The 26,416-nt window shown below is 39.2% G+C and overlaps 3 protein-coding genes and 1 pseudogene across 6 annotated transcripts; 3 read left to right on the forward strand and 1 right to left on the reverse strand.

Annotated features, from left to right (window-relative positions):
• Nucleotides 1-1,414: 1,414 nt before the first annotated feature.
• Nucleotides 1,415-4,008, forward strand: LOC141835987 (transcription factor HHO2-like). The gene is made up of 5 exons (XM_074723404.1): nucleotides 1,415-1,717; nucleotides 1,808-2,028; nucleotides 2,100-2,391; nucleotides 2,478-2,554; nucleotides 3,509-4,008. Exons 1-5 carry the CDS (start codon nucleotides 1,594-1,596, stop codon nucleotides 3,800-3,802), a joined length of 1,008 nt encoding a protein of 335 aa, XP_074579505.1. The 5' UTR covers nucleotides 1,415-1,593; the 3' UTR covers nucleotides 3,803-4,008.
• A 1,486-nt stretch (nucleotides 4,009-5,494) lies between these two features.
• Nucleotides 5,495-9,875, forward strand: LOC141836381 (uncharacterized). 4 transcript variants are annotated; one of them, XM_074723856.1, is made up of 7 exons: nucleotides 5,495-5,703; nucleotides 6,671-6,713; nucleotides 6,820-6,887; nucleotides 6,980-7,125; nucleotides 7,213-7,294; nucleotides 9,091-9,210; nucleotides 9,499-9,875. In XM_074723856.1, exons 2-6 carry the CDS (start codon nucleotides 6,674-6,676, stop codon nucleotides 9,202-9,204), a joined length of 450 nt encoding a protein of 149 aa, XP_074579957.1. In that variant the 5' UTR covers nucleotides 5,495-5,703; nucleotides 6,671-6,673; the 3' UTR covers nucleotides 9,205-9,210; nucleotides 9,499-9,875. The 4 variants fall into 4 exon arrangements, with proteins under 4 accessions (XP_074579957.1, XP_074579959.1, XP_074579958.1 ...); XM_074723858.1 differs by having other exon boundaries at nucleotides 6,671-6,707; XM_074723857.1 differs by having other exon boundaries at nucleotides 6,674-6,713.
• Nucleotides 9,876-14,629: 4,754 nt separating this feature from the next.
• Nucleotides 14,630-19,739, forward strand: LOC141836332 (uncharacterized). The gene is given in 5 exon segments (XM_074723797.1): nucleotides 14,630-14,688; nucleotides 14,766-16,605; nucleotides 17,678-18,762; nucleotides 18,864-18,880; nucleotides 18,883-19,739. Coding segments are annotated over 5 exon segments (3,846 nt in total). The 5' UTR covers nucleotides 14,630-14,641.
• Nucleotides 19,740-22,685: 2,946 nt separating this feature from the next.
• On the reverse strand, nucleotides 22,686-25,907 carry LOC141836025 (uncharacterized; annotated as a pseudogene).
• Between the last annotated feature and the right edge of the window lie 509 nt (nucleotides 25,908-26,416).

Consider the following 26,416-nt stretch of genomic DNA (forward strand, 5'->3'; position numbering starts at 1 on the left):
TTCCAATTGTTTTTTATATTTAAAATATAATTTATTAATTCCACACAAGCCTAATCAAGATTGGTGTTATGGGTTGGTATACTTTGATCCAGAAATTAAATAAGAGTTGAGCATTTGTCTCTCCCGCAACTAAGATGTCTTCGCCTGGTTGGCCAAGGACCTTATCGGATCATCTGAATGATAAGCTCAGGAGCTTACTACTTAGCATACCCCGAGGGCAAAGAGTTGACTCGGCCATGAAATGTTGCTCACCTGAGGCCATATCAAGTTAATATGTCAACAACCGACAAACCGACCTTCGAGTGTGCTAGATCGACTCCATCATGTACACTCTCTTATGCTTTTTTCACTTACTTTTATAAACATGTTATAGTATACCGTGCCAAACATGGATGACGAGATCCGATATTCTCCTTACTATTGATGTGACGTCTCCTCTCACTTCATATATAATGACCCCACTTATAGTGGGCGCATGTACACGCACATGAAAACACACAATCCACATTCTTAGTTCTTTACATTTCTGAGCTTTCTTTTCCATCTTCGATCGCGGGACTGACTTAAGTGTTAGAGCGGCTAAGCCAAAGCATCTCCTAGTCTCCGTTCTTGCCCTCTCTCTTTTTGCAGTCTGACAGGAGTGCCACCATCTCTCCCTCGCTCATGGGTCTTGCTCGACTTCATCAGCATCAGAGCCAAGAATACTGGTGCGATCTCAAGCAAGAACAATTGACTTTCAAAATAGATTATCACAAGAGAGTAGGGGGTGAATCTCCAAGGAAATAATCCTTTGGGGATAAAACCTCTCCCACTTAAAGAGATTGTTCAATTATCATATTTTACCTATCTTCAAATTACTATAAAACCGGCATTGAAGGACCTTTTACCACGTATTAACTATCAAAGTAGTAAGAAAGTGTGCCAAAATACTAACAAATACAACTTTTACCCTTCTAATTCACCTTTTAAGTCACTTATTAACAAACTCTAAATCAACAATTTCTTAATAGATAGGAGATCAATAGTACAAAATTCTCAAAGACACGTTAATATTATATAAAGTTGAGGTGAAAATTGAAAAAGTACTGAAATTTTAGGAGCCACATGAAAAATTCTCTTTGTGCCCGGAGAATTCTTCAGAATCTCCTCAGACACCATCCGTACCCCTAACCGACGTGGCCGGAAGAAGATTCCTCCCTGATTCCCTCCGTTGCCGTCCGATGCGGCCTCGTCCTCACGATGGACTTCTCGGAGAGATCTCAGCCGTCCGTTCCTGATCTTATCGCGCTGACGTCGGTGCCAGCCCGGCGCATGCGAATTCCATTCCCACCCGTAACTTCCAAACCCGTTTTCGTACCCCTTTTTTTCTATCCCATTTAATTCTTATTTTCCGTGAACGTACCCACCGCCATAGCCCACCTTCGCCTCCCACCCAACCCACGCCTATTCGATCCCTCGCCGCTTCATCAGAAAAGATTCGGATTTCTATTTCTACGCGACGAATCGTCCTCGATTCCTCCTCTCTTCTCTTCTCTTTTTTCCCTTTCTTGGATTCCAAGCCAACGATCGAAAACCAGATCGGAGCGCAAGAAGATGGGGATGGTCGATCGCGGGCAGCGCTTCCGCCATGACTACGTCCGCGCTCTCGAGGAGGAGCGCAAGAAGATCGAGGTCTTCCAGAGAGAGCTGCCGCTTTGCCTTCAACTCATCACGCAAGGCTCGGTTTCTCTTCCTCTTGTTCTCTCATTCTTTTTTTTTTGTTTGCTCCACTTTTTGGTCGTTTCTTGAAATGCCGGTGGCGGTGCAGCGATCGAAAGCGTGGAGGAGCAGATGTGTGAGGAGGAGAGGTCGGTGAGTGGTAACAAGCCGGTATTGGCAGAGTTCATTCCGCTGAAGCCGAGTTTAGCGTCGACGGTGGAGGAGGACGCGGAGAGAGGTAAGCCGGCGGCGATCGGGTTTGATGCGAAGCCGGACTGGCTTAGATCTGTCCATCTATGGAATCAGTGCGCGGATACCGGCACCAAAGTGGTGAGCTGATCAATTCTAGAATTGTTTTCCTCTTCTCTTTGTGTGGGTCTTCATTTGCTGTTCGATTGTAGGAACCGCCGAAGAAACCCGTAGCAGTAAGCGTTAAGAGGATGGGCGGCGCTTTCCAGCCTTTTGAGCGAGAGAAGCACGCTGCCCCGCCGCCGGTGGTGTCGGCAACGGCGGCCGCTAGTTCCAACATTAGCGGCAGTGGTAGCGGCGGCAGAGGTGATGGTAACGGAATATGCGGAGGAGACAAGGAGAAGGAAGGACAATCTCAGACCAATCGAAAAGTCAGACGCTGCTGGTCGCCGGAGCTGCACCGCTGCTTCCTCGACGCTCTTCAACAGCTCGGCGGCGTCCACGGTGATCCTTAACACACACTTCTCATCGTCACGCGACATTTCAACTCTTCTAGAAAAGGTTCCTAATTTGGATTTAATTCATCTCAGTTGCAACCCCGAAGCAGATCAGAGAGCTGATGAATGTGGACGGGCTCACCAACGACGAGGTCAAGAGCCATTTACAGGTAAATTGAATATTTCTGCTTCAATCGCGTAAACGTGCTGCACCTTGCTTTCCTTTTGTTAGCGTATCACGCAAGCAAAGAATCGGATTCTTATCGTGAATGCCTCCCACGGAGCTTGACACTTGTTTCCTTGAATTCATAGATCTCTCATGCTGCATTTTCTATATAGTTACAAATATCAACAGTGAATCCTCATCTGGCCTTCATTCTTCTTGTTTTCTTGCACCATAATTCAAGCTCTACTTTTCAACTTTTTTCCACAAAAGATTAGTCGTCTTCATTAACGTGTCCCAGCTTCTAAGCATAACCTATATTCCTTTAGTAGCACCCACAAGCTATCTTATCCATGGCAGAATTGCTTGGTAAGAGGCCATTATTGCTCGGTGCCAAGAGTAGTTCTCTAGAATGTGACCAACCATGATAAGGATGAGAACTTCCAATCGCCGCATTAGGTGCATGGATTAGCATCCAGATCAATAGATTCCAAATATGCTGCCTACGCGGACCACATTGTCTTTTCTTCCGTAAAAGGTGGAATCCCCTACTTTAGCGGTCTCACACGGTCGGCTTCACCATCATCTGGGAGGAAGTAAATCGAGAAATTACAGTTGGCTACGACGGAGAAGGGTATTGTCTCGACTTCGCTGAGATTTGAATTTTTGCCTTCTTCTGCAATTCTGCTTTGTCGTAATCAACTCAGCTATATTCCGGGGGTGCGGACCACATTGTCAATTAGCTGCATCATGTTAAATTTAATGTTGGCGGTCCCAGTAATAATTTGTCCAAAGCCATTCAAGTCTTGATGGTGGGTAGAGATTCCCTGTAACGAAGTGTCTTGAGATGTGGTACTCCCTTCACAGCTAAATTTTAATCTCCATGTATATACAAAAGTACTTAATCTTCATATCAAGAGCATGAGGAGGTTCACTGGATTAGTTCGTTTTTACTGTGCAGAAATACCGACTGCACAATAGACGACCAGGCACGGCAGCTCAGAGCACCAGCAGCGCCCTGGCCCCACAGATCGTGTTGGTTAGTGGAATTTTGGTCCCGCCGCCACCGGAGTTAGCGTCGGCAAGATTCTCATCGGATTTGATTTCTCCAAAGCAGCAGCAGCAAGCCGAGCAAGCGCTGCCCGGATCATGCAGTAGAGACGGTGAGAGTGGTGACGATGAAGTCACCTACTCTGAGTCCCTCACTGCCTCTGCAACTTCCCAAACGCGGAGAGCGTCACCTTCCTCTTGTTGATTTTCTTGGTTGGTTTGTGAGTGTTACTCTTGTTGTACCAGTAGCAGTTACTCTTGTTGACACTGTGCCTTTGTTCGATTGTTTTGTTTATTTGTTTTAAATGAGGTGTTGGATGTGAGGCTGATCCGTCTTTGAGGGAGGAGGGTAGAAATGACAATGTCAAATTTTTATTTTAATAATGATGTTACATAGATTTGAGCTCTTAATTGAAATTTCTTCTTTTGTCTAGAAAAACAAGCAAAAGTAATTTTGAGTTTGAATTATTGCCAATATTATAATGATGATGAGCTGGTATATCCTTTCATAATGATGCATGATTAACACCATAATTAAATATGTTAGTTTGAATTATTGCCCATCCAAGAAATAAATCCCCATTTTAATCCATCTTTCCATTGAACTATTCAACACGTTATCTACTCTTTGATTTTTTATGATTAGAAAACCTTATCACCAAGGCAAGCACAATTATTGCCATTCTTTTTCTTTATTTATGTAGTTGAAACTATTCCAATTGAATTCTACATTATCAAGCGCTTCCACCTTTTTATGAAAGAAGTGGTCGAGTTATATTTTTTTGAATATTTCAAGAATTCCTTGACAATGATTCCGAGTATCCATAATTTGAATTTAAAAATCCCATGTGCGAAAAGAATCTTTTACGAAAGTCAATATGCAAATTAAAAGTCAAAGTCATTCTTTTGATGAGTAATTGCCATTAAAATAAAATATATTCCTTCTATAAAGACAATGATACTTTTTATAAGTAATTGCTACCAATGGTACTTGAAAAGTCAAAGCCACATTTTTAGAAGACCAGGCCAACTTTAGTTATTACTTGAGTATAAAAAATGTAATTTTTTAAACTACAAATTATTGTAAATTATTTTGTACTTAAAAGTTATTAATTTTTTTTTATCATACTATTTCATTTTTAGTTAATTTGCAAATCAATCTAAATTGTAGCAAAAACACACTAATTCATCACATGTTTGACTTTTGAGATTGAGAATATTTTATATTTTAGGGTTTTAAAGATTTTTTTTATTATAAATCAACTTCTAAAATGTTTTGTAAATCAACTTGACATAATGACAAGGTAGAGATTAATGAATTCAAATCACAATTATGATGTATCGTCGGATATTTCCCTCTTAAACAATTTTGGATATTAGTTGTTGAATAAGGGATTGCATGATGCTTCGTCGGATTTATCTGATAAATAATCTTTGAATATTAGGTAGAATATGTCAAATTGCATTTGCTTCCAGAAAAATGATCAGTTAATCCATTGACCATCTATGAGGAGTAAATCGAGAAGTTGTAGTTGGTCACGATACAAAAATTTTGTTCGCTTCACTGAGATTAAATTGACCCTTTTTTGTAAGTTTGTTACGTCGTAACTTTTATGCTCTGAAACATCTAATAGGTGGTCTGAAAGTCATCTACCTCATGGATTGTACACTTGAATTATCAAAATAAACAAATAAATATAGAGGCTAATGCATATGGGTTTGAGTCGAAGACAATTTGAACGGTTAGTTAATAAAAAATTTATTTAAAATTTTAATTTAAAAATATTATTGTGACGTATTTACTTCACACTTTTGATTAAATTTTATTATTTATTTTATTTAATTATTAAGTGTTAATAAACCCTAACCTGTGACCTTGACCGCCTCTTTCGCCACGGACACCACACACTCTTCGATAGAGCTCGATCTCCTCTGCCTCCTCCGGCTTCCGGACGCTCGATCTCATCTGCCTCCCGATCTACCTTCCTCACAACCTGATGCTTCTCTACCTCCGGTCCTCCGTCGCGAGCATCCCTCTCTGCTGCTAGGTACGCGGACGAAGGCCCTACGAAGCGAGGAGAAATCTTGGACGCTTGCAGCCTCAAAGTACGCCATTCTTCACCAATCCCTACCAGCTTCTCATTGTTGAAAATAATTAACGCATGTTTATAGTCATGCCATTGTTCATGCAAAAATTTGACATTATTGATAGAAAAGTAGGATAAAGTAATCGTTTTGATTAATAACCACGCACATGCGTGAGATGTCTAATGTATACTGCAATGCACGGATTAAAGTTGCACATATGGTTAGGGCTTCCCTTCCCCTCTTTTATACTAACCTAGCCTTTCTTATAGCATCACTCTAAAAGGATGGATTAGATGAAACGTTCAAAAGAAAAATTCTTAGGGTGATACGGATAAACACCCAATTGAGAGGAACAACTTAATTATCACATTATAACATATTTGATAGTTCCAAGGGGCAATTTAGGACATCTTAGGATTTTTCCCAGCATGTCATACTTTAATCTCATAGCAAAACAATATAAAATTCATTCTGCTTAAAGATACATCATTTCCATGTATGCATCTTTCTGTGCATTGCATTGGAAGTTTTAAATTGAGTACGTTACCACTTACCACTGAAGTATAGGGAAAGTAATGATTAACTCATTTTGGATAGAAGATACTCATCTACCCTGAAATTGTATAAATTACAGGATCAATGGTACTAAATTATGAGTTGTCAGAAGATGGGTTGTAATACAACTCTCATTCTGCCGAGTAACATAAAGTCCATAATATCTTATTATTAGATTTTGACATTTTGGAAAGGCTTATCCTATTCAAAATTAGTGTTTTGATCCCTTCAGTTAATGACATGGTGCATTAAACATATTCAATTCTGTAATGCTGTTTGTCTTTTCCCCCTCCTTTTTCTGTTGTTTGTTGGACTTTTGGTGCTTTGGTTTTTGTTCCATTTTTCATGAATGATAAACTATTTACATCCACCACTCTAGTATATTATCTCATTTTTTTATTTTTTTTTTTGTTTTAACTATCATAAAAAGAAGATGGCAATTGCTGGTGGCATCACACCTCGTTCAGGTTTTGGTCTGCACTGCCTACTCTTTATTGTTCATATTGTTCATGAAATGCATGCTTGAATACTCATGCTTGATGAATATCTTACTCCTGTAACATGTAATTCTCCTTCTAGGTTCACTTTTGTTCAAGCCTTACACTGTGTCAATTCCAATTTACCGGCTGTGGAAGACCAATTCGTTTGTTAAGTTCTTTTGCAATCTATCTTGTACACATTTAAATGAATGGTTGTTGGAGTTTTGTTTTTTATTTTTATTATATTCTTGATTTAATAGAACATTGGACAAGCTATGATAAAATCAGTTTTGGGTTCTAAGCTCATATGTGCATCATTAAGAAGTAATGGCCATCCTAGATTATCTTATGGAGGCGATTTTGACAATGAACCATTTTGGAAGACTATGGTGAAGGATATTGCATGGTAAGTGTTTTTTTTGTTCTTTTTAAATGAGCTACTTACTGATAACGAATTTGCAGAAGTCACTGTGCTCTCTGCTTGTTCATTCAGGAGTTTGAAATCTGTAGCAGTATTCTTAGCTGAACAGCCTAGTCAGATAAAGTACATAGAGTGGCCAACATTTCAAAGCACGGTATGTATACCTGAGAATACTAGCACACAAAATTATTCTTGGCTATATGAACTTATTATCTTTAAAATTAGTTTCTTGGTTTTACACACAAGGCATCATTATACATGAATTACTACTTTTGCCACTGGTTAATTCCACTATGAGATGACAATTGATCCCATTGAAATAACAAACCAAACATTTCTAATTTGATATAAATTTTAAATAGCACAATATACCAAATTGGATTCTGCATTTTCTTTGGCTTGTGACATATCATGGTTTTAATACTCTGCAAGATAATTTATGCATCTTTTAGAGTGGTGTCGCCTCAGTTGATTTGCCATCCCTGGGTTAGGCATCTGGACTCCACATACAATCTTTGCATGAATTATCCATATTTTGTGAACACAACTGTCCTAGATATTAGGTCAATACGCATCTGAGTTAACTCTGGTAATCCACTGGAACCAAGGTGATAGTATTTATGGGCTGTAAAATTGTTTCACAAGTTATATAGTCCAAATCATTGGATTGCCTAATGGGCATATGGTGTATTTCATAATTTTAGATTGTTGTCTTACTGAAAGCATAACCTGAGTATTAGATTGCTTTGAGCTTCATTATCGAGAACATAATATGCAGACATTTTGAGAACATTAAAATAAAATAGATTGCTAATTTCAGTGACATGAAGAACTTTTTCCATGACAATTCTAGTATAAACTGCTGGCAATTGTTTACTCAAGTTTAACTTTTGTGAGAAAAAAAACTGTTAATTTTATTTGTCTTTCTGAAATTGAACTTGTGAATTAAAGTTGAAATATGATGTATCTGTAGCCATAATATTTTCCATTTAGAGCAGCTTATAAACTTCCCTCCTTATTGTAGCTGCATTTTCCTACAGTGAAACAATAAGAATTCCTTAAAGGTTCAGTGTTATGTTAGTGTATTTGGTATGTATCTACGTGCTTGATTTTAAGGAAAAGAAAGCAGCTAACTACAAATAAATATTGGTGGCTAAGATACTGGATGAGGCAATCAGATTAAAATTTAAACTTAGTTGAGACTTAAAACTTTTGTAAAAGGTTTAGTTGACGAGGATACCCAACATGAAATGCCATATCTGGTGATGATGAAAACACACCCATCACTCATCCTCTTTGAGGTCCTAAGCAGAAATGCTGCCACTTTGTTGAAGGCTTTTGTGAAGGTTGCTAACATGGTGCATAAAGTGTTTTGGGATTTTAGGAAATTTGGTTCAAAAGTTCTTTGGCTTCACAAAAAAGATAGCACGACCCAAAAAAATATCTATCATAAAGAGTATAGCAAATGATTGGAGAAGTTATGAAAAGTTTGCTTGGAGCATGCATGATGCTGAATTCAGTATGGCTTCTTATACAAGAACTGACTACATCAGAGAGATAATGGCAGATCGTAGCAGAGAATGGTACAAGTCATGTGGTTGTTCAAGCACAGTTATGGCATTTGAATGACATGTAGCATCAGAAATAGGTCTTGGTTGCAACACTTGATACAATTGAAAGCTTTGTGAAAATGTGGATTAGTGGTGCTGGAAATTTGGTTTGATGAGAAGCATTGAGTCATCATGTTAGTTTAGGTTTATGTTTCAGGAGTGTCAATCTTAGATTTTGCATCTTCTGGTTCATAGTCCATACGTTTCTTCAGTATTAACTCTAATGAGCCAAAGCTTCTGGTCTAACAAATCTGCTGGTTTTTAAAAAACTTTTTATTCTAGAAAAAATTATGAATGTGAGTTATTCAAGAACTTCAATGTTTTTGTTTTTCATCTTCAGTTGAGGACAGCTATGCTTACCCTTGTTCTTGTGGCTGTGCTCATTGTTGCTCTATCTTCTGTCGACTCGTGTCTCTCTTATATTTTGGCCTTGCTGCTCAGAAGAGCTGCCTAGTTACAGGTATTTGCCATCATTATACTTTTTTTACTTCACCTTGTATACCTTTGTTTGTATTTCTACGCACCACCCAAAAATTAGTTGTAAGGTTCTTGGATCAATATCGCTTTTGCCTCTTTAAGATACTCATGATGCTTTAATGCTCGGATAACCACAAATTGGATTCAAACAATTGCATTTTGTTGGCCTGGTTCTAAAACATACCAGTATAAATTTTGTGGAATAATACGCTTAAATCTACTAGGACATGATTTTATTGATTATTGCCGTCTAAATGTTTGTGCATTGCAGAACTTTCCTATGCCATCGACATCAGAGACTTGGTAGCGACGATGCAGTTTCTAGTTGTGGAGCATGAAACAAGCAGAGTGATGCTCAAATCTTAATAGGTCAAATGGCTAAGTGTCTGTGACAACTGATCTCGATGTCTAGATATTTAAGTTGGATGGATGCAACCATTTACCTCTTAGAAACCTCAGTTTTTTTTAGCCGCCCGCTGACTCATTAGAAACTGATTAGTTCTTCTGCCATTACATTTTTGGATACTATTTAGTCACTTGTTAAATTAGTTTAATTCGGCCGACCCTGTGGGATAAAATTTGATTGTCGTTGTTATTATTGTTAAATTAGTTTAATTCAATGATCATGCAATACTTAGTTATAACAACCGGACTGATCCAGCAGTCAAACTAGAAAAATTGGAACTGAATTACTGGATTGGTTTTGCAATCTTTAGATGCCATTTTCTTCCATTGACTCTCAACCTCTCATGCAATTCTTAGTTATGATGTATTATAGATTAATATCTTCCAATGAGAATACAATCTTGGAATAAGTTAATTAATATAGTCTTAGACTGTCTAATCTACTTATATAGATTATAATCATTGTGTTCAATAGTTAGTGATTAGGTGTCAATAATTAATTACATGAATTCTTATTTCATTAGATGCATACGATATGTAAAAGTTCTCTCAACTTTGTAAATGATCGTTGTATATATATATATATGCACATATAATATATGAATTTTTGACGCAATACAATTGGAAAAATTGCCATATCAAATGATCAATTGATATACACTTGAGATTTAATCTTTGTGCCACCATGGTTTGTTGGTTAACAACACATGCTTATTTATTAACTTACCTTTAGGACATGGTGTGATGGTAAATGATAGAGTGTTTTTTTCCTAAGCAATTAGAGTTCAAAATTCACGTAGTGCATGTATGTGGTGTTTAAATAACTAGTGACGTTGAAGTGTCACGTTAGGAGTCATCTCATTTTGTGAATTTACTTGGTGTGTGGAATGTGAAATCGAACTATATATCTAAGGATTATTTAGCTTGTAAGATGCAGATACTTTGTGAATAAAAGATAAAAAAAATAGATGCTTGTATTAACAAAGCATTAATTATAATAGTCAATGATCATAAATTAATTTTTAAAAAATGAATTTAGGGGCATGAGGATGATATGATAATGCTTATGCTCTCGTTCACGCTAAAGAGGACGATAAGTATTGTTTTATTATTATTATTATTATTATTATTATCAAAGATGTAAATGGTGGAAGTCAAAAACTATTAATTAATGAGAATAAAAACTAGGTAATACATTAATAAAATCTTGTCCAATAACTCAACATCTTTCTTTATACCTCTATTTGATTTCTTTAATCAATTTTTTACTAGTACAATGAACATTAAAGGATGGCGACTCAATAATATGCAACAAGTGTTGAATTAATTAGTGACAATATTCAATCACTTTCTGAAGATCTTCTCTATAACATTGGCAAATTCATAATAAGAATACTGTCTTTGGATGTTCCATGAAGTTTTAAATGAATTAGATAGACATTTGCACTAAGCCATTGTTTGAGCCTTCTCTCAAAGCTCGACGAGTTCATCCACAAGACCTTAGAATGTGTTTTGAGTATTCTATCAAGTTTGTGTTGTCTTCCATTTGTAATAGTGCAACTCTTGTGAGCAGTTCACTCTTGTTTGATTGTTAAAATTTTTATAGTTTTAAACTTATTGATGAATATAATTTATAATTTTTGTTGATGAACATTAACGAGTTGAACGCATATGCATTCAAATTATGTTTATTTAATTAATAACGATTATTCAAGCTTATTCATTTAATTGACTTTTCATGTAATGAACGAATAAAAATAATCTCTTACCAAGTCTAACACCAAAGTTTGCTCATGAGAAACACTCTTTACAAAATACTATACCAATTTTGCCTCCATTGTTTTATGGCAAACCCTTCTCTTTTCCAAGTAGTGTATCCTATAGACCATGTTGGATGTTCTTAATTACCACAAGGAGAAATCGAACCTCCATCTAATATCTTACTAAAGAACCAAATAAATAGTGTGTTGTGTGAATTATTCTTTCCAAATATAAAGCCTTAGTACAAGGCTCTATGATTTGAAAACCTAGATTTTGTTACCACTTATAGGGCTCACAAATTCTTTTGATACTACTAGATGGAGTGGAAACTCAAAATTGTTTGTATAATCAGTCACTTGAAATCACACACTTATAGACACTTTTATATCAAAATAAGACTGATATATAAAGGGGTGGAAAAGGATCCAAATAACACTAACACATGAAGTTTAGACTTGATACTATATTTGTTGGGATCGATACAAGCTAGAAGAGGAGGGGAGGGGGGTGAATAGCTCTTCTTGAGTAGATGGATTGCGTAGTAGAAACTTAAAACAAATCGACAATACAACGTAAATACTATCGATTTACTTGGTTCACAACTCTCAAAATTGCTACATCTAAGACCTAGCAAACTACCATCACTAAATCTTCTCCTCCGAAGAAGATGAAAAAATCTCTTACAATCTTATTTTTATAAAACAACACAAAACAAGATAAAAATACAAATATAAATGAAAGCAAAACAACTTTACAAGGGAGAACTTTATTTTGTTATTTTGAATTGTCTCTTGATGGTAAGAAATGCAACAACACTTCATCCTCAAACTCTCAAGAACTGACTTATTCAAACTTCCTCAAAATCCTCTTTTATAGGATTGCTATCGGATTTATTTCCACCTATCAATCAATTGTTGTCTCTCATCAATCGATTGTTGTAAAGGTTTGACTATTTACTTGACCGTTAAATGGTTATTAACTTCTGATCTGCAACTAAAATCATCTTGACATTCGAACATCAATTGATTATTAACTTTCATCAATTAATTGTTATCTCAACAGTCAAATCATACAGTTGAGTTCTAAACCTTTTGTTTGCTTGAACAGTGTCATCAGTCGATTGATCACGGTCAATCGAGCTAAATAATCACATTTCAAACTCTCTATTCATTGCTACAATGTCATCAATCGATTGCTAAACTCTAGTAGTCGATTGATATGCCTAACAGTTGATCAGTTAATTGCTTATCAATCGTTTGATTATGCAGCAATCCTCCTTTACCCCTCAAATCCAAATTTGGGATTTAGAGTTCATCAGTCGATTACTATTACCTAGCAATTGACTAGTACCTCTGTTTCAGCCTTTTCAAGGTTAAATTATACTCCTTGTCTGGTATCTAATTGACCTCAATCTACCATGACTTCTTTTGTCCAACATCTGATCAACCTTGACCTGTCGGGACTTCACGGTCTGACATTTGATCATCTTTGATATGCCAGAATTTCTCTTATGTCAAGCATCTAGTGTTTCTTAATTTGTTTAGACTTTGATACTCATCTAACATTTAATTCTTTATAATTATCAGACTTTCTCTACTTGCCTAACATTCAATCCTCACTATTTGATCCACTTGGACTTTATCTATCTCACACTAAGTGCCCAATCAACTTTGACTGACTTAGACTTTATTTCTTATGTCAATTTTTTATTAGACTTTTGATCGTCAAGTGTCCGTCAATTATGACACACTTAGATTTTCCTCTTATTAATTTTATGTTGGACTAAGTGTATGATCAATTGTGATCCACTTGCACTTCTCGCCTTATATCAATTCCTTATTGGACTTCTTCTAACTGTCAAATATCTTGTCAACTATTGACCCACTTGAACTTCTCAATCGTCAAGTATTCAATCAACCTTGATCTACTTGACATCTTACTCAACCAACTAACATATTGATCAAATATCAAAACTCAATTCAAGTCAACTCGAGCTTGATCAATCTTGACTAAAGGTCGAACACACCAACAACATTAACTAACAATTGATACCTAAAAGTATGCATCCAATGAAATATGAATTATTAGGTTTTTAATTATTACATTGTGAGAAATTAATAAGTATTCTTAGGTTTCAATTATTCCACGATATTGTGCCTTGACATTTTGGGTTGAATTAATTAATCTTTAATAACCTCCAACCACATCCCAAAACATTTCTTAGGTTTTTAATTATTCCAAAACGACAAATGTAACACAATGTTGATAATCAACCAAAAAAAAATCTAAAACATATAAAATAATTTTCATACTAAAATCCACAAATTTTTAGATCTTTTTTGAAAACATTATAATTTTGAAATATTAAAGTTTGAATTAAGATATTATAAAATTAGTATTCAGATTTTATAAAATTTCAATCATGAAATTTTAGATTTATTATAGCCATATAAATGGATATTTCATACCAATCTTTATGCAAATTTAGATTCTATTAAATTGTGACCTTTTCTAACAATACAATGTAAAATACTTGATCATATCTACTTAAAGATGGTTGGTTATAACTACCTCTTTTTTAATATACTACTTATATTCAATACAAGCTACTCAAATATAAGAATATAAACAAGTTGATCGATCGAGTTTAATTGTGTTTAAATTTTACTTATTAAATTGCAGTGTAAGTGTATTTATTAAAAATCTTATCTAGAATATAATCATTCTTACAAGATACAAGAGACATTGTACTAATTTTCTTCATTATCATAAACTTTAATAAAAAATAGAATTTGTCATTCCAACAGTCTCATAATTATTTATGAAAAGATAAATTAAAAAATTATAATTAATAATGATAAAAAAATATTAATTCGGCTTGATCGAGATTCAACAATTGTGATAAAGATTGGAAGTAGTTGTTGCAAGAGAACACTCACTCACCAAATCGAAACCTAACGTTCAAAGCTAATTAAATTCCCACCCATTCCTGCGCACGTGACAAGCAGTGTGGTATCCGTGAGGGGTATAGTGGTCCTTTCAAGTACAATAAAGAATACTTACGAATTAATTAAATGGACGATTCTTATTCGCTTTGCTACCCTCACGTCTCCCTCCCTTTCTCTCTCCCTCTCCTCTCCCTCTCCCTCTCCCTCTTCTCCACCTCCGCCTCATCCCTCTCTCTCTCTCTCTCTCTCTCCGACTACCGCCGGCGGCTGGACCGCCTCTAACGTCTCTCTTCCTCCTCCATGAACCAACGCCGATCAGATTCCGCTCTTCTCCGCTTCCACGCAAGGTGCGCGCGCACTTCTTCTCTGCTCCTTTCAGCTCAGCTTTCTGTCGCCTTACCCTCCTTTGCTGCTGCTTATGTAGGATAAAGTTTGATGGTCGCCGGAAGTCCAAATCTGCGGAAAAGATTGTTTTTTTCTTATTCCTCCTCCTTTTAAGGGGGAAGTTTCGGCGGCACGACTGGGTTTATCCGCTTTGCAAGTTGTTTTGGTTGGTGTTTTTCTTGGCGATTGCATTTGGTACATCTTCAGTTTATGCTTGCGGTCCTTGTGGGGATGATTCGTTCTCCGATGTCAGCCCTCGGTCTGCTTCCTTCTGCTTCCCCTCCGCTCCGATGGATTTTGACTCGCAGGAAGGGGATACCTGCAAAGAACCTTGCTTTGGAGCTCGGGCATCTGAAATGAGCTTGCGATGGAAGCCGGGCAATGTTGCGGCATTCAAGTTGGCCGATGGTGGCATTGTTTCTTGTCGTTTGGTGGATTCCGAGGCTGGCTTTGAAGCTGGAGCTCATAGTAACGTGGATGATGTTGGGTCGTGTGTGGCTTCACTTGTTCCTGATGTTTGGATGAAGGAGTCGAGTGAGATGCATGTGGAGCTAGATGAGGATGCCGATACTGATGATTTGAGCCTTATTAATGGTTCTTCATCTGGAAATGTGGAGATAACACCTCCTTTTTTGAATTGGGGGGAGAAGAGTTTGTACACACCTTCAATTGCTATCTTGACTGTGAAGAATACCAACGTCAGTGGTGTTTTGGATGTTTATGAACCTTATAGCTCTGACCCTCAGTATTATGCCTATCGTTTCCAAAAGCTAGCATTGGCATCTGGAGAATCTGCTTCTATTGAATTTGTTTTCCTCCCAAGGAGGTTGGGATTTTCATCAACCCGCCTAATCTTGCAGACGAGCTTTGGAGGTTTCATAATTCAAGCCAGAGGAGTAGCGGTTGAGTCCCCCTACAAGATAGAGCCTTTAGTAGGGACAACGTCAACAAATGTTTCTCCCTGCAAAATGCTGAGTAGGAACTTGTCTTTGTACAATCCTTTTGAGGAGGTTCTTCATTTGAAGGATGTGAATTCATGGGTTTTCTTACCAGGACATAAGGACCAAGCTGTTCATATTTTTTGTAGAATGGATCAGTTACCACATCAGTCATCGAATGAGTCTGGTTATTTTTTAACTGAGGATGAATGGTTCAGAGTAGATAGTCGAAAACTGGGAGTAAGATGGCTAGATGTTAGGCCCCAAAATAAATGGCAAGTGTCTCCTCACATGACTCAGCCAATTTTAGAGATGAGATTTCTTCCGTTAAAAGCAGAAAAGATTATTGGAGCTGTCTGTCTAAACTTACAGAGTTTGGCGCACGAGAGATTGGATACACCTGTTCTTCCCCTTGAGCTAGATGTGCATCATAAGACAAATTATAATAATGTAAATAATTCAGTTTCTTTAGACATCGAGCCTCTTGAATCATGCAAGACAAGAGAAACAGTTCTTATTATCTCATTAAGAAATGATGGATCAGACCTACTTAGTTTGACTAAAATTAGTGAGGTTACAGATAGCCCAAGACTTTTCAAGGTCAGATACAAGGAAGGACTCTTGCTTTTTCCCAGGACTTCCACAAAAATAGCCCTGGTCAAGTATTATGGTCGTCACCTTATCTCTCAGAATGTTGTAGCTGACCTACCTAGAGAAGGAATGAAATGTCAACTATTAATAGGGACAAATCATTCTGTCAGTCCAATGATCAAAATTCCATGCCTTGACTTGGTACATGTCTATTCTAATATTGAACATGGTTCAGGCATCCTTGCATCAGATGGCTTTTATATTACTGGGCTCTCACAAGATGTAGGGGAAAAATATGCAAATGGAAGCACATCTCTAAAAAGCCTTGCTGATTCATCATTTCCCATGAAGGTGATTTTTTTTTATGACTTTATCTTCATACTCTAGCTTTATATTATTTTCTTCTCCAACAGGAAATCAAGAGTATGTGCAGTTTATTCCCTGTTCTTGTGATTTTATTTTCATGTACCATGGACGTTTTATATAGGTTTTTCAGAAATCCTATTTTCTATCTTGAAGTAACACTTTCTATTTTTCGCTTTCTTAATATACATCAACTTAATTATCTCCATGAGCAATGTTTCTGTCATCTTCCCCATCACTTGGACTTTTCGAGTACTAGATACTGCCATTACTGTATGGACATTTAAACATTCAAAATTGTATTGTTGTTTCTCAGGGAAAGTACTTTAAGAACATTATTCTTAAATTTGGTATCACTTCTTTGTGATATCATTCAAACCCATCATTTTCCTTTGAGAAGGATGATCATGTCTGCAAATGCTATTGAATTCTTGTACTCTAAATAACTTAAGCTTGAACTTTCATTTCTTCATTCCTGATACTCATTGAATCCTTGTCATAGATTTTGTAATTTTATCAGCATGAATGTTGATTGTTTTGTTGCATGAAGTTGATATGTTTCTCCTATTAATTTTCTACTGATTACTCCTCTCTACCTCATTTAAACTCTGGGACTCAATGTTCTTGTCATAATACTTCTACTGCGTGCCTATTTTCCTTCTATATGGACTCATTTTCCACCTGTTCCATAGTGCAACATTTGTTTCTCACTATAAGATTCTCCCAATTACTTCTTTCTGTAATTTAATATAAATCATAACTGCAGTTCACTAATGATGGTGAGTTTAGAAAATGTTGATTTTGCATATCCAATGCAATCATGTTAGTGTTCTTGTGTCATGTGGACATTAGTGCTATTTTGTTAGAAAAAATTATTCAGTCTTAGAAACACACTCCATTTTTTTTTCTTCCTCTGTTTTTGCCTTCAAACTTTAAAGTAAATTACCTGAATAAGATTTTGGTACAAAATTTTAGCATTCATACATAATATTTCTATATGTTCTCTTATTATTATTATCCTTTCTCATCCTTTGAGTGCATTGTGCTCTGGCATTTGCAGCGGTTCGTAGATGAATTTGAAGCTGAAGAGACGATACTCAGGAATTGGAAATCTCAAGGCAGTGTAGCTAATGCTTCTGTCCTTGAAGGAAATGAGCTATCCTTTCCGGTCGTTCCAGTTGGGTCCCACTTCTCGAAGTGGATCTCTGTACACAATCCGAGTTGGCGTCCCGTTGTGATGCAAGTTTTGCTAAACTCATGGGTGTTTGTGAATGAATGCAAATCTTCTGATGAACTGAGCGAACTTACATTCTTAAGTCGGTTTTCTGAGATTGACTTTCCAAAAACAAGGATTGGATTCTCAATTCCAGATTCAGCAATAACAGAGGCCCTAGTGCATCCTTCCGAAAGTGCCTTGTTTGGGCCTATTTTCTTTCATCCATCAAATAGGTGTATGTGGAGAGCATCTGCTTTGATACGCAATAACCTTTCGGGTGTAGAATGGTTACCCATTCGAGCATTTGGTGGATCGCATCTGCTCATTCTCCTTGAAGGTTCTGAACCTGTATGGAAGCTTGAATTCAACTTTCATTTTCTAGTTAACATGTCATCTGAACATTCTTCATCCCACATAAAGAATAAGTCCTTGTGCAGTCATCTTCTGTCCAAGGAGATATATGCGAAAAATATAGGCGAACTTCCTCTTGTGGTCAAGAAACTAAAAGTTTCAGGAACTGACTGTCACTTGGATGGATTTCTGGTACATGAATGCCATGGCTTTACTCTAGAACCAGGTGAATCAAAGAGAATGCTGCTTTCATATGAACCAGATTTTTCGACAGAGATAGTACACAGAGATCTTGAGCTCCAATTGGCTACCGGCATCTTCGTTACACCTATGAAAGCCAGCCTTCCTGTCAATATGCTCAACCTTTGTAGGAAAAACATTTTCTACCGAGTGCGTGGGGAAGTATGCCTACTGGTATTTGCTGCTGTGTCTATGTTTATTCTACTGCTGATCCGTATCAGTCGGCCATCCTTCTCTATGGACACCGAAGAACATTACATCGAGGTTGAGAAGAAAATAAACCCCAGAAGCAAGACTAACAAAACTTTCAGTCGTTGTGACAGTGCAAAAGTCTCCAGGTTAGTTAGTTCATGTTTTTTTCATAGAAGGTATCAGACTGGTTCTTTTTGTTAGGCCTATTTGTTAGTTTCATGTCTATCGAATGCGATCGATAATGCAGATCGACTAAGGAAGATGAGAACCTCATGCTGAATTTTTCAACGAGTATCAAATTGATGAAAACCTTGTGCCTGACAACACTAACAAAATGCAAGAGAAGCAAGATTCTGACCTTCAGAAGGAAATTGCAGCCTCTGCATCAAAGCTAACTAAACAGATCGACATCTTCGACAAGTATAGTATGTTAGGAGCACCGCAAAGTGATAGTCTCGCAATCAGAATCAAAGAAAAGGGAAGGAGAAGAAGAAGGAGAAGCAATGGCTGTGCTGGATTACAAGTGAAACAAGAAGTTTCAAGCAGTCAGAGTGGGAATTCTACACCATCATCACCCTTGTCCTCCAATGCCTCTACTCCAAAGCAAGCATGGCCACTTTCTCCTGAGACCAGTGACACCCCATTTGTCGGCGGCTTATCGTCGGAACCGGAGCATCAGAGAATACATGCTGCAGAAGGCACTGCAGTTGCAGGAATCCCGGAAGCAGAAAAGCACAGCCAAAACACACAGATGATACCGAGTCAAAGGCAGCAGCATCCTGCTCCAAAATCAACTGGGAAGCAATCTCCAGCTTCTCCGGCCGCGCCGTATGTTCGCGCCCCGGGACCCGACAGCAGCCGGAAAAGAACCCTGAAGGTGGCTAACAATGATGGGGTCGGAGAGCAATACTCATACGACATTTGGGGAAATCATTTCTATAACAATTTCTTCGTTAGGCCGAAGGAGATGAACAGCAAGATGCATGATACTTCGGAAGGTGACCACCAAAGTTTCTTTGCAATAGATCCTCAGTCCCTCATGATGATGCCATCGGCATGGTCTGTATCTCCTGGGCAACAATTGCCCTCTGACAATGTAACTCACGTTGATCAAATGAATTAGAAGAGTTTTTCTTTCTTTCTTTCTTTCTGTTGTAGGTCAGCATGACCGGGTCAAGGAGGTTAAGATTTGATCCAGCTTAGGACATGTCAGATGATCTGTCTGACCCGCAATATGTTCTCCGAGCTGATTAAACGAGTCCTACCCCTCAGCTCGGCAACTTTGGCCCAGTACTCAGTCGAGTCTGGCAGACGACTCGGCTCAGAATTGTCCCAACTCGGATTCCTGTATTCGACTCGGTGTTAGACCTCTCACCTTCAGCTCGGCCGGTTAAGCAGCTCGGTGTTTTGCTTAACTCGGAGGTTCGAGCTCCGCTTAGAAGGCAGTCCAGATCGGCGTCCCACCCCTGACTCAATGGGCCGGCACGGGACTTGGCGATCGATCTCTCCCTGCCGATCGCGCTTCCTTCAGTGTTCTATTTAACACTCAACCGACTCCGCTCCTTTTCTTTAACTGTCATGTTGTCTCCAGAAGGATATAGGCGGTCACGTGATCTGACAGTCTACTCCCCTCTTAATGTGGCATAATGGCGCCTTATGATATGTCTTTTTGCTACTGTGATTGCGATGAGACTCTTTCCTTACTTAGATGAGGACATTTCTTCTGACAGAATCTCCGCGCACGGATATTCTCTTTAATTAAGGACAAGATAGGTTTTTCTTATTCTCTCACCATCTTCTATATAACTCTCACCTCTTGTAAACACAGGTACACATGCTCATTACGCTCTCTCAATTAAGTTCCGCCTTCTTCCTTGATTGGTTCAGAAACTGACTTGAGCGTCAGAGGAGTCGAGCTAAGGCATCCCTAGGCTCCATTGTCATCTTCTCGGTGCTTGCAGGATCACGGAACCCGTCAATCCCCTTTTCTTCCCGCAAGGTCAACTTAGGTGCTAGATGGTCGGTGACGTGTCCAAGAAATTGGTGATCTCAACCGGAACACTTTCTTTCTTTTTTACTATTTTTTCCAATTAGTCCAAGGCATTGGTTCTCCTGCACAAGAGGAGAAAGATACGATGAGGACCACCGATTTTTGCCGCTTGTCCAGCGGTGGAGGACCAATTCAACCGTTGGAATGGGGACGTCGACTCCAAACGCCTTCGTATAAAAGCAAGAGCACAGCCCACGCTTAACTCATCGCCTTCGTATTTTCTTTTTTTCTTTCTCCGGCGATCTTTCCTCGTTAATTAATCCGACCGGTGGCCGACACATCAAGGGCGCGTCCCTCGACCGAGATGGCCGCATGCAACAGCAAGACCCTCGCCGGCGTCGCGCTCCTCCTCTGCTTGGTCCTGGCGGCGGCAGCGACGACTGACACGCTGCTGTACGACATGGTGGACAACTCGTGCTACTGTCAGTGCATGATCGAACGTTGCATGGCGACGGACGGCGCCACCAGGGAGGAGTGCGCTCCCGTCTGCGACTCCGGATGCGTCAACGACGGCCGCCCGGGTCGGATCGACGCCCAGGATTTCTGTGGCTATTAATCAAATCAATGATCGGTTAACTCAGTCTTCATGGACTATATATTTCAAGGTCTTGATGTTATTTATTAATGGACATGGATGAATGATCGATAACCTTCATTGAATTCTTTCTTTGTGGCGTTCGTTGAGTCAATCGATCTCTATCGATGAACAATGATGATGAGTTTGTATGTGTGCTCTGTCTGTGGCGGGAAAGGATAGAGAAAAGAAAAAAAGAAGGAAAAGAATTAAAAACACGAAGGATCAGCTCGCAGCCGGCCGGCGAGGCAACCTCGATGGGGCCGTCGGCGGCGGCCGCACGAGGTCCACTGCCCGCAGCCTTGCGCACAACTGCTGGCAACGGTGGTGCGAGGTCCGCTGCCTGCAGCCGCACGAGGCGACCTCGCGCACGGGGCAATCGTCGGCGGCCGCGCGTGGGGCCATCGCCGGCAGCCGTGTGAGGCGACCTCACGGCCGTATGATTCCATAGATGCCCTCCCTTTTTAGAGCATCCGCAACGTACGTGGCGTTATAACGCCATGGGCTCCACTGCCACGTGGTAGTCGATCGGGTGATCGACTACCACACATGGTGATCGATCACCTGATCAAGGCGACTACCACACCGCTGCCTGCAGCCGCACGAGGCGACCTCGCGCACGGGGCAATGGGGCCATCACCGGCGGCCGGTGGTGCAAACGGACACGGCCGACCAGCTGGTCAACCACGCCATGTGCCACGTGGTAGTAGTCGATCATGGTGGTGATCGACTACCACTACCTGATTATGAAAAATAAATTAAAAAAAAATACATGGCCCACCACTGTCACCGATTAATGCGTTCAGAACTCTGAACGCGTTAAATACCTCACTCCTCCCTCGCTCCTCCATGTCCTTTCCTCGCTCCTCTACGTCCGCTGTTAACGCGCGATTAACATGTCAGCGCGTTACGGATACTCTTATGCCCTAACCACCTCTCAAAAGGACAGCTGGTGGGCACGTGACATTTCCCTTCCATCGACTATATAATGATCAACGAAAATAAATAAAAATATAATTTTCTTCTCACACACAAAGATAATTTTTCTCTATCACGCACTCAGACTCTTTCTCACATCTCTACGAGTTCCATCTCTCAACCCAATGTTGACTTGATCCTCGGAAGGTCCATACAAACAATGCCAACCCCCGCAAACATGCTTTGCTCCGCAAGCCATCGGAAGTGAAGGACATCATATCTTGGTCAGCTAGGAGACTATTGTAGCTTCCACTTCAAAGGCATAAAGAGAAGAAGAGCCCAAGCAAGTAAAGGACACTATCAATAAGGTTCACCATCACACTAATATTATCTAATACAATTAGTTTCTTATAAAATACTAGATTTAAAAATAAAAACTAAAACAAAATAAAAATGTTATATTCAGATCCGGGCTGGTCATATTAATCTATTAACCTAAATATTAATCATGCAATTCACATATCATAACGCTCATGTAAAACAACAGCAATAGAAATGCTACCCAAGTGAGCAGACCCTGCAAAAATACTCACCTGCAACAAGCTTTCGAGGATACAAGTTTCCGAGCAAGAGCAAGCACATAGCCATCGTCTAACAAAAGTTTTTCCGATAATTCTAACTCCAACCAGTTCGCTAAATGATTTTAAAGACAGCGGCCATCAGAACCACCAACAGCACAATGTAAATGGATGAACGACTAGAGCATGCCAGTTTAGGCTTCAGCATTTCGTAGTCGAGGATTTGATATCATCGATGGATACAATTAAGATGACGATGAGCACTCAGTAGCTCCTTGCTCCTCCTGTATTTTGCCATGGGAAGCAACTTGCCTTTGGATGCCACTTCTCTTGAGGTTCTCGCTTTGTTTCTTGGTCAAATTTGCTTTCATAGATAGCTGCCTCTTGAGATGGTTTTTACTCGACAAAACCATCCTACTTTGTCTTGGCGCATGTAAAACACCTTCTACACAATCACCTGCTTGTGCACAGCTCCAAAGTCTTGAAGGCCCTTCCTCTGGTGATTTTAGCTTTGGAATCCCATTTCTCATCCGGCAGACAGCCCAGCGATCAGATGTGTTCTCATCCGACTTTGAACAAAGTGGGCAAGGCGGGTCGTGTTTGGATACCTTGGGGGTGGCTCGCTCTAAGCATTCAGAATGATACACGTGCCGGCATGACAGAACACTTGCTGTTGGCAAATCTCCACTACAGACAATGCGACAGGAGCACCATGGTGATCTCTGGGACAACAGCCTCTCACATAGTCCACATTTGGATGACTCATGCAAAGAACTATATGAGGACGAGCTTTGGGTTCCAGCAGTTCGCATATGTCCATAAAGTTGATGTTGTCAGTGTTATCCCAAAGCACTGGTTCCTTCTGGAGGATGGCACCAGCTTCTGAAAAACCAATAGAATGAAGTTCAGGAAGTGGTCTGACAAGTCTATGATTAGTGTGTAGACTGTTACAGGATCTTGTAAAAAAAGAAGAAAAAAAAAGATATTACTGCTTTGTTCTTCACCTCCAGCAACGTGATCTGGAACTGATAGAGGATGAATGGCCTTTGGCATGAAAAATCGATGATTTGAGAAGCTGCAACCAGCAGAACCATGAGATTTTGATATAGCATCATATTCACTGCCATCTGAATGCGAGGAAAAGGAACCATTAAAGGATGGAAGCCCTAGATTCCCCTGTAGAACAAGTCAGTCCAGATCATGACATAAGAATCCATGTTGCAGTATATTTTTAGTATTCAAGAGTGCAACAGAGTTACCTCCACAAACCGTGGGATGACCAGTGGTCCAGATAATGGATCTGTAATATCAATGAAACAACTTTTGCTTGAGAATTCAAGAAGATATTTAATTAAGCACATTTGTGTTACGTTGCAATATATAGTGTAAAGAAATGCTTAACATGCTAAAACAACATGGTTCAATGTAATTGTCAACTCGAGGAATATTTCATCTGAAAGTACATAGTGAAGCTCCTGGTCATGAGGCGATATATCGTAGTTCTCGGGATACATCTAATTAAAAGAAATGCAGAAACAAAATGGAAAGGCTCTTGTGAAAGGGAAAGTTAGTTTAAATTTCCTTGATGACACCACAAAAAACAAGAGAAAGGACAGATGTATATTTAATCTTCAACTGAAAGTACTATCTTGCAATTCTAGGGTTGCACTTAACTAAAAGAGGCACACAAATGAAGTTTGAAATGTGAAAGCTCCTGTGGAAGGGCAAATCAATGTAAATTTCCTTGATGATAGGTGATAACACATATAACATGAGAAAGGCCAAATATATGTTTAGTCCATCTAGAAAGTATAACAAAAGGAATAGAACTGAGAAATTAAGATCGTTCCATCAAATCCATGCTAGTCCCAACAGATGGGGTCAACCATGTGGATCTTATCCCTCCACGGAATAATGTGCATTGTTTAAAAGAGCACGAACACATGTTTTGATACAAGTACATAGAATAGCCTAACAATGGAATATGTTTAAATAAGTACAGTGTCAAAATGCACATATCCTTTCAGTCCGCTAAATGCCAGTATTTGGGTTTTCTGCAATATTGGAGAGTAGACAAACTCAAAATTAACAGCTAGAATTGAATTTTCTACAAAACGCCATAATGCTGTCTAATCAAGCGAAAATGATAGCCAAGGACCAAATCCAAAGAGAAGAACCAACAAAACCTAGCTCAATCAAGCGAAATATTTATCTTTGGGATGGGAATGAAAGAACTCTCTACTTCATTCCAAAATAAAAATGAATCCAATTTTCAGCTTACCTCTGGAAAATTCTTCAATGCTAGCTCCTTGTGTAACTGAGTGTCTCAACTGATAGTTTTTGAAGCTATCAGAAGGGCTGTTGGAGAACGAGAGAGCACCATCAGATACAGAGAATTGATGATTGGCAAATGACTCACTCCTCCCCCAACTCCTGGAACTTTTATCATTCAATGAAACAGAAGATCCATAATGTGCAACTCTGTCATCGCCTTGAGAGCCAAAAGAAAACCCTTCTGCATGAAATCGATAGTCCCACCTTGTTGACAAGGGTGGTGAGAAGCTCGAACTTGTTGGCCAAAATGGTTCGTTGCATCCCACCGACCACTCCCTACTTGTAGCACGAGAACCGTGTGGCCTTGCGGCCACACAACAAAACGCCCCTATCTTAGGTACAACTTAAACCCCCTACACTCAGATTACAGCCGATTAAATCCAAACCTCACCATAACTCCACAAGAACACCACATCGGCATAGCTTCTATCAACAACATGATACAAAACAATGGGATTCAAAAAAACAAAAACCCAACCCTGAAGAAGCGGCTGCTGACCTTTTTGGTACTCCAGAACATAAAAATCACGACGAGAAGGTCACAAGTCTTCAAATTCACCACCGAAAAATCCAACCTTTAACAGCAAGAGGAACTCAAAAGGCCCAAACACAGGCAGATAAACTAAGAAGCATCAGCAGAAACTCTTGCGCAAATGATGAATCGTTGAGTTTCCATGATCATCTTACGAGTCAAGAGAAAGAAAACTCAAAAATCGATTCTTTTTCCTACTGATTCCAGTGGAGAAACTTACGGAGATTCAGGTGCAGGAAATGGAGCATGAACGGGGAGAAGAAACGGAGGCGGAGTCGCGGTCCCAGGAGGGATAAAAGCCCTAATGTGGGTTTTCAGTGGAGGACAGAGGAGTGTGTCCGGCTTGGAGCAACGAGAGAGAAGTAAATAGGTTTTCATTAATCCCCTTGAGCGAAGAGGAAATTACGGATTAACCTGATGATGCTAGCAAAGAGAAATTACAATTAGCTAAGGTCCCAATTAGAGCCGTCTATTTAGATGAAATTCATCGCATTAGTTCATTCCATCAAATAATTTAAATACGTTAGAATAAAATTTTATCAATTTATTTTAAAATTAATTCAATTGAATTTATCTGTCTTGACCTGTAATCAGGGGCGGAGCTAAGGAGGGCACCTGGGAGCGGTCGCCCCTGCCCCCCTGACTTTGAAGATGCCTTTGATGACGGAGTAAGTTTAGGAGAGGGCAAGGGCAGCAGAAACTCCGCGAAAGAGAGGAGAACAAATCCATAGGTTAGGGGGGCGAGCAGATATAAAGCGAAGGAGTTCCTCGATTCTATTTGTTAGTTGCCTGAATGTATTGCCTTCGGGTTCTA

This window comes from Curcuma longa, chromosome 10 (assembly GCF_044706935.1).
Source record: "Curcuma longa cultivar G26 ecotype Majalengka, Jawa Barat chromosome 10, ITB_CL_G26_1.1, whole genome shotgun sequence".
NCBI classification, from domain to species: Eukaryota; Viridiplantae; Streptophyta; class Magnoliopsida; order Zingiberales; family Zingiberaceae; genus Curcuma; species Curcuma longa.

Coding starts and splice junctions, on each gene's coding strand:
- LOC141835987 (XM_074723404.1), top strand. CDS start 1,594: ATGGGGATGGTCGATCGCGGGCAGCGCTTCCGCCATGACTACGTCCGC. Junction 1,718..1,807: donor CCTTCAACTCATCACGCAAG/GCTCGGTTTCTC, acceptor GTGGCGGTGCAG/CGATCGAAAGCGTGGAGGAG. Junction 2,555..3,508: donor AGGTCAAGAGCCATTTACAG/GTAAATTGAATA, acceptor TTTACTGTGCAG/AAATACCGACTGCACAATAG.
- LOC141836381 (XM_074723856.1), top strand. CDS start 6,674: ATGGCAATTGCTGGTGGCATCACACCTCGTTCAGGTTTTG. Junction 7,126..7,212: donor ATGGTGAAGGATATTGCATG/GTAAGTGTTTTT, acceptor TTGTTCATTCAG/GAGTTTGAAATCTGTAGCAG. Junction 7,295..9,090: donor GGCCAACATTTCAAAGCACG/GTATGTATACCT, acceptor TTTCATCTTCAG/TTGAGGACAGCTATGCTTAC.